At 36.7% G+C, this 8,946-nt stretch overlaps 1 protein-coding gene across 1 annotated transcript; it reads right to left on the reverse strand.

Moving 5' to 3' along the window:
- Positions 1-3,668: 3,668 nt before the first annotated feature.
- Positions 3,669-4,712, reverse strand: LOC130722899 (glycine-rich cell wall structural protein 1.0-like). Its single transcript, XM_057573783.1, has one exon. The coding sequence runs from the start codon at positions 4,710-4,712 to the stop codon at positions 3,669-3,671; it is 1,044 nt and encodes a 347-aa protein (XP_057429766.1).
- Between the last annotated feature and the right edge of the window lie 4,234 nt (positions 4,713-8,946).

The following is an 8,946-nucleotide window of genomic DNA, read 5'->3' on the forward strand; positions in this document are numbered from 1 at the left end:
TGACAGTGGTTTATGTTGAAGTGTTTACCATCACATATTGTGTGACCCATTTATGTTGTCTGAGTCTTACAGGCTTCATGTGTTGTCCTCAATCTGGGCTGGCCTCACCTTCGAGGTGGTACGGTCAATCCAACAACAATAATCATTCAGACAAAGATTTGATGATAACGGAGCTTGTTGTCCAAGCTATTTTGGTTACACACTAGTAAAAATATTCACCACATAGGCACAACCTACAAAAATAAAACCCAAACAAAATAACATCCAAAACCTGTTAAGCAAACATTTCACAAATTATTTTAATATCATGGACGTACATGTGCACAAATTTCCCTTGACATTGCCCTTGATCCTGAATTTTACTTTACAAAACTATTCATAACATATCTTATTGAATAGCACTAACAGACCTAACATAGGAAAATATAATTAGGTAAAGTCAGCAAAATAAAACTTATCATAAGAAAATTAAACATACAAATGTGGTGAATGTAGTGAATACTTCGATAGCCGGCTATATGTAGTGAATATTGTGACGGTGCGATATTGAGGCGACGGAAATGAGGCAATGTGGTGCCGGTAGTGCAACAACCAACAATATGAGGCTTAGCCGTATAGGGTGTGCGAAAGACAATGTGACGTAGCCTAGCAGTATGATTGTGGGGGTAGTGTCACTGATATGTAGCAGTGGGAGTAGGGCGACCGGAGAGCACGAGGCAGGGGAAGTCCGTAAAAGTGGCAGATATGGTTTCCGAGGGAGAATGTGAGTTTTGTTGAAGAGGACGCACGGGGAAGAACATTTGGCTTCGCTACAGGGAGGGTTATAGTGGCAGAGGAGGTGAGACCAAGGAGGGTCATAGTAACGGAGAACGGTCACAAGAACGAGTAGCAAACAAGAGAGAGGGACAGAGGAGGAGTGTGACGAGGGGCGATAGAGGAAGGAAATGGGCGGTAGAGAGAGCAGACAAGGAACATAAGAGAGAAAATTGGGTTTAGAACTACACCAGAGAGAGGTTTATAAGGAAGCCTTTGTCGGGAAACCTAAAGAAAGTAGTGTCGGTTCTAGCTGATGCCAACTTTCACGCCCACAAAAGTAGGTCGCATCTACACAAAGTTAATGTTAGTCACGTCGACCCAATACTTGTCCATGAATGTAGAGTCGGTCATCTTCCATTGCTATGTGTCAGTGGGCAGAAGCTAAGTTGTTTAATGCTTTAAGCGTCTGCTGCAACTGAAATCAATGAAATGAAATTATGAATTGTCGAATGCTGACGCTAAGTTGCGACAGCCTGACCGACGCTAAATGCAAGTGGTTTTTTTCCTTGTAGCTTTGGTTTAGCTATGCAAACAAGTCTGATTTAGCGTTGACGCTTAATTTTGACGCTAAATCTCACCTTTATTGTAGTTGTATATAGGACTAGGAAGGCTAAAAAAAATCTATGTTTGAGGCTGCAAAGACTATCCAAGGTTGAACACGGAAAAACTATGTGTGTAAATACAGGGCAATGTACAGACTTTTCGGGGTCTAAGGCGAAAATGTGAAAGGGGTCTTTTCTTATAATAATTATAAAGAGACTTAATATATTATATAAAATATAAATTTATATATTAATCTTCTATTTTTTTTAGCTGCAAAATCATTTGTTGTATCATGTTTTCACCATTGTCAGTATCATCTCTAGGTAGTTGTTCTACACCGTTGTCAGTATTATTTAAAGGTGGTTATTCTATAACATTTTCCTCGTTGGTTAGGGAATTGAGATAGGTTAATAGGGATTTTTTTTTTGTGATACTTTAAATGACATTAATTATAATATTGATTAATTTAAAAAAAGATGATTTTGATTGACTAATTTTTAGGAAAGAGAGAGATTCTAAATTATTTTACCTTGATCAGTTAAAATTTGTTAATAGTTACTACTAATAAAAAAAATTGGGGCTAAAAATATTTTGTTTTTTTGTGGGGCCTTAGGCTGGTGCTTTTTCTTAACATACTACACGGCCCTGTGTAAATTTTTTTTTTTAGATAGGCCGGCCCTGTGTAAATAATATGGAACAGTTTGGGAGGGAAATAAATCATATCTAGTTGATTTTGTGAAGACTAAGTGTGAAAAATAATATCTAGTTGTAAGTTTGAATAGTCTGCGAATACTTTTTGTAATCTTTGTTGAAAGATAGTAGAAAATTTTAAAGACTGGAACTGGAGGCAGCCCGAGAATGGTGAACCAAGATAAAAAATTTACTTGTGTGTTCTTATCTTCTTTTATCTAAGGGTTTGAATTAATTCTTTATGTTGTCAAATTATTTTAACTATTTATCCAAAGAATTTTAAAAAGATTTTAACCAATTTTAACATCCTCTTCCTTCCTTGTGTTATCTTTTCACTCTCAAATGGAAATTTAAATGATGACTTATATTATTTGTTGGTTTCATTAGATCTTTGAGTTATTGGGTATCATGATGATAAATAAATGTCTCTTGTGTCGTGTTATAAGAGTTTGGGGTGGATTGGAAACTGACCAAAATGGATATAGTAATAAGACGTGGGAGAGATACTACTCATCGAGTACATACTTACCAACTTAAATACCCTCAAGAAGCGAATAAAGAACGCTAACTTCTCATTTAAATTTGGTTAAATATGTTTTTAATCTCCCTAGAATAGCGACTAATTGATTTTGGCCCCCCTTAAATTTTTGTTAATTTTAGTTACCCTAAAATAACGAATTATTGATTATTGTTCCTTCATTTTTGTGACGGTTTAAACCGCAACAAACACATTTTGTGGCAGTTGCTTATAAAAAAAACATTTATTGTTTATTATTATTCATTGACACATCATGATAATCAAATGGATCTGGATCACCGTGGATAAAAGTGGTTATTTCAACTCTTAAGGTTGAGAGTTCGATTTATAGGAGATGCACTTTTGGAGAGACATTTTCACCATATACGAGTCGAACATAATTATACCCATGGAAGATACTTTTAGTTAAAGAAAAAAAATATAATCCTTGTGAGTCATATTTGACTTACTATTAATATATAAAATGATACAAATTATATAACTTTGGGTCAACACTTATAAAGATATATTACAATTAATTAGAAGAACAAAATATCTTTGCATCTCAAAGTAACTCGCATTGTCCCCGTAGAATAGCTCAAGTGGTAGGAGTTGTGAGACATATGAGTTGAGTATGGAGAAGTCCAGGGATCGATTCTTGGTGGGTGTAATTTATCTTTCTGATGTACAAAAAAAAAGTAACTCGCATTCAGTTAGAAATGGAAAGAAAAGATAGGGAGACTCAACAATAAATTGAGAAAAGATAGATAAATCGGTACTGTAATGAGCAATGTGATATAAAATAAAGTAAAACAAAAATCGCTAATGTTTATATTCAAAGGTGAACAACACCCTAGCCTCTAGGGTTCGCTGCCTTTCCCAGGCCGGAGATAGGAAACTACTACTCACCTTTATAATTATATAAGTTCATTTAATTTTCATAGAAGACAACTTATTCATTTATTTTTATTTTGATACATGGAAGCAAAGGTTAAGACCATACATATAGATAGTTGGTCACCTTTACCCTCATCAACATAAGGGGAAAGTAAGCAAAGTAGATTCTCTCAATGAGTATGATCATGAACCATATTCAGGAAACTCAATGTCCAAAGCCAACGACACGTCCTGGACCATTTCTAGGCGTATTGTCACTGCCACCGCCAGAGCTTCCACCCCCACCAAAGCCACTGCCACTTCCTGATCCAGTTCCTATCCCAAAACCACCACCTTCTCCACCACCACCTTGACTACCCCCACTCCCTCTTCCTCTACCAATTCCAAAGCCCGAGCCACCACCGCTTCCACTTCCACTTCCACCACCTCCTCCAAAAATAGGAGAGTCAGAAGGAGTTATGTTATCAATGAGACCAAATCGTTCCGGACCTTTTGCACCACTACCACCAGAGCCTCCTCCCCCACCACCGCCTCTACCACTCCCAGAGCCAGTTCCTATCCCAACACCAACACCTTCTCCACCACCACCTTGACTACCCCCACTCCCTCTTCCTCTGCCAATTCCATAGCCCGAGCCACCACCACTTCCACTTCCACCTCCACCACCTCCTCCAAAAATAGGTGAGTCAGAAGGAGTTTTGACATCAATTGGACCAGATAGTCCTGGACCTTTTCTACCACCACCGCCATTGCCTCCACCAGAGCTTCCACCCCTACCAATGCCACTACCACTACCGGAGCCCGTTCCTATTCCAACTCCACCTCCTTCTCCACCACCACCTTGGCCACCCCCACTCCCTCTTCCTCTGCCTATTCCATATCCCGAGCCACCACCACTTCCACTTCCACCTCCACCACCTCCTCCAAAAATAGGTGAGTCAGAAGGGGTTTTGACATCGATAGGACCAGAGCGTCCTGGACCATTTCTTCCACCACCGCCAGAGCGTCCGCCGCCACCAAAGCCGCTACCACTACCTGAGCCAGTTCCCACCCCAATACCACCTCCTTCTCCACCACCGCCTTGGCTACCACCGCTCCCTCTTCCAGAGCCCTGTCCAACACCGGAGCCACCACCCCTTCCAGTACCACTTCCACCACCTCCTCCAAAACTAGGAGAATCAGAGAGAGCTTTGTCTTCAACGGGACCACCAGAACGTGATGGATATTGTGGGTCGAGTTTTTCGGTCATGACCGTGGAGCTTAGAAGAAAAAGAGAAAATGCTACGCAGAACAAAACTAGCCGAGCCATGTTTGTCGTCTAAACTCTACGAAGTGTTTACTCTTTTTATTTTTTTTATGACAAAATGTGCTCATTGCAGGTGCATTTTATAGTGATTTGAATGAAGCGGTGGTTATGGCCATTACTTTGAGGTGGCATTTTAAGCACAGTATGCGGAACATCATGATGTCGTCGATCATTACTTACACGTTATGATTGCGACTCTTTAGAGACATGAACACTCTACACGTAATGTAGGCATGTATATCATTCTTTGAAGGAAAAAGATGGTTTCACATTCACTCGAGGCACACTCCAACCGTCCAATGAATGAGATAGGACTATTGGTCAAGAAAGGTGAGAATTAACAACAATAATATATGCATACTCATTTTCAAAACATTACATTTCCACATATTTTTATTTTTATCTCTTTCCTCTTACGATTTATCAATAATGATATATACACACCTCATTTTTTAAACACTCTATTTCCATATCTTTTATTTTTATCTCTCTTCTATTATCATCTATCACATTTCATATTTTCTCTCTCTTACTTTTTTTTTCTTTCTATCTCTCTCCTCATTCCACATCTTTTTATCTCAAAGAGAGGTGTGAATGAAACATTATTCTATCATCTATCACATCTCATACTTTCTCTCTCTCACTTTTCTTTTTTTCATATCTCTCTCTTCATTTCACCTCCAAGAGAGGTGTGAATAGAACATTATTCGAGAATTGCGATAGAATAAAACAAAAATAAAAGTGCGTTTCTTTCAAAATAGATTTTTGGAAACACTATGACTATGTTTGACATGTCATTTCAGCTAGCTTAAAACTTATTTTACTAGTTTAAAGCTTATTTGACTAACTTAAAAACTTGTTAAAAGTGTTTGATAAATGAGCTTATTTTAGTAGCTTAAAGCTTTAAGCTATAAATTATCTGAGGTAGCTTATAGTTTAAAGCTTATTGAATTTATTCTCATTTTTATCCTTATCATTTTAATAAAATTATGTTATTACCCTTTTATATTATGAAAACAATAAACTCTAATTATTTTTAATTTTAAAATAATTAGTACCATTTAGGTCATCCATACCACTACAATTTTTAGGCTTAAATGTATTTTAAGTCACTATATAACTTTGTAACAGAAATTAAAATTACTTTTTTGACTTTCATATCTGTTGAATGCTTTATTTTTTACAAACAAATCAATTTGAATGTTATTTCCCTGAGGAATTTTTAATTAAATATATTTTAAGTCGACTTAGTAAACTTTGTAACAGAAATTAAAATTAGCTTTTTAAAATTCATATCTGTTGAATTTTTTTTTACAAACAAATCTGTTGAATATAATGTTATTTCCCTGAGAAAACTTTAATTAAATTAAGTCTAATTCCTTTCATGTTAGCAAATTTTGATCAATCAACACAGTTCATTTGTGAATGTAGTCGACGGAAAGTAATCATATATAAAAAAAAAAATTTACATCAATTTTAGTGTTTATAAATTTTTGGAATCATATAACAGTCTCTCCTCTATCACTACCTTCTTCTTCTCCTCTTTCATTTTCATCTTCATTTTCCTCCTCTATAACTTAACTCATGCATATATTTCTTCTAGAAACTACTCCCTCCGTTCCTGATTTTTTATTGTTTTAACTTTTGGCATAAATTCCAAAACTTTTGTTGTTTTACAAACTAAATGCATTTTTTCTCTATTTTTTCCATGTATACCCTCATTTAGTACTATATCTCTCACATATATACACTAGACTTGAAAAGTGAGCTTGTATGTACTCTAAAGTTTGAGTAAAGTACACTCACCCCTCTCAAGGTTTGTTAGAATTACATTCCACCCCATTCTTGTCTAAAATCTACACCCCACCCCATTTTATATAGATGCAAATTTAGTGACGAAAAATATTCTTCATTAATAATTAGTTATTATTTAAATTGTTAATCAATTATTTCAAAAAATATTTTCAATATAATCCAATAAATTTAAAAATGAAAACATCACAGTCCTCCTCATTCTCTCAATCGCGGTCTTCCTCCATAAATTCAAAATGCAAATTCTGCAATAGCACACCCGACCGGTTTACAAACCATATCTCGAACATAGGGAAACATGCTTGTGTTTTCATATTTGGTAATAATTCAATTTTAATCAAAATAATCTCTTTATACCTCAAATTTTGAAAATTGGATTGTAGACCCAAAAAGCAAGACAAATGGGTGAAGAAAATAGAGAAACAAAATTAAGAAATATGAAGTGTGAAATTCTGGTTCTCGCACAGGACAGATGTCGAACGCGATGTTGGGACAATCGGTTCGACAATTGCACAACAGTACATAAATTAAATCAACGAAAAAAACACAGGGAATTGTTAACCCAGTTCGGTGCAACATCACCTACATCTGGAGGATACCAATCCAGGAGTCAATTCACTATCAAATAATAGCTCTCAGGTCACATGAAAGTCCCTCCTATACCTAAGTACTCCCCCTTAGTATAGAGTCTCTTCAATGTCTACCACTATTACATAAGTGAATCTAGCTTAGCCCTTCTCCTCTAAGCTATGAGGAAACTTCCCCTAACTCCTAATGATCACTGCCACAGTGACCGATCCCTTACAAGAGATTGAAAGATAGATCTCATGATCAAACAACAATTTGAAGAGATTACAACTCAACTAAACAAACCAACTCTAAGCCATATGATTATCAATGGAGGCAGTAGAGAGGTGTACAAAATAACAGAACAAGGACTCACAAAACAAAACCCTAAAAACCCAATCCTTGGGTGCCCAAGGCACACTTTGCAACTAGGGTTAAGCCTCCTTAAATAGTCATTCTTCAGGTCTTGATCTTCAATGGGCTTGTACGAAAATAGAGTCCACAAAACAGATCTGGAACAAATCTTTTAAACCAGTAACAAATCTTATCAAATAAGATTTGAACAAAAGATAACAACTTTCACAATTTAAACCAAATCAAATCCTCTTCAACAGATTTGATTCCACTATATTATATTCCAGATAGCACAGAGAAGCTTCTTTAATAACCCTAACTTGATTATCACGAAATCCATCCAAAGCTTCTAGAAAAATCAGCCAAACACACAGCAGATCCGCAGGGACAAATGTCACAGCACGATGTTACAACATCAGCTTCGACATCAGGTTGTTTTTGAAAAAATGCAGACAACCAAAAGTAACAACAATCTCCCCCTTTGTCAAATTTTGTCTAAAACAACTTGAGATTCAGAGAAGATAAACATAACTCCCCCTCAGCAGCGGAACTCCCCCTCAAACGGTGCACATCATTGGGTTGCATATCAGAGACACAACATAAAAAGCAGCAGATACATGAGATCACAAGATCAGATCTATTTATTGATCCCTCTTCCTTGGCGTTGTCCATGAAACCAGAATATATTCCCTGGAGCTCACCCAACAGAATAGGGTGCCAGCTCTGATACCAATTGTAAAAACAGTTCTCGCACATGACAGATGTCGAACGCGATGCTGGGACAACCGGTTCGACAACTGACTAACAGTAACAAAACCAGAAAAAATAATAAAGTAGAACACAGAAGATTGGTAACCCAGTTCGGTGAAACTTCACCTACGTCTGGAGGATTTGCACCCAAAGAAAGGAAATCCACTATCTCAAGATTCAGGAATTACAGACACTCATGAACACCACAGTTCATAGTTCACTTCCTAATCTACCCAAGTGTATTTCTACTTAGTATCTCAACCTAAGTATGAGAGTCCCTCTCCCTTTCTCTCAATCACTGCCACAGTGATTGGTAACAAACAATCAACAATCAGAGTTTGAAGAATTAAAGAACACAGAACACAACTTTGCTTTATAGAATCAGGGAGCAAAGTTTGTTCACAAGAAACAAGGATAAAGAACAATAAACAACCCTAAAACACTTGATCTCTCTCTATTAGCTTCAGTGGTCTTCAAGCTTTAGGTCTTCATCCTTTTTATAGACTTCAGCAGCAGCAGGTAGGCACTAGGGTTTGCTTGGGCTGAAGTAACAGATTGCAACAATAATCAAATCAAAACAGAATCTCCAAAGATCTTGTTGCGTTTTACCCAAGTAAAGATAGAAACAAATCTTTTATCAAAGATTGTTTCAACAAATAACAACCCAACAATTAAAACCCTTCTGGAATGGCTA

Source organism: Lotus japonicus, chromosome 6, assembly GCF_012489685.1.
Source record: "Lotus japonicus ecotype B-129 chromosome 6, LjGifu_v1.2".
Taxonomy (NCBI): Eukaryota; Viridiplantae; Streptophyta; class Magnoliopsida; order Fabales; family Fabaceae; genus Lotus; species Lotus japonicus.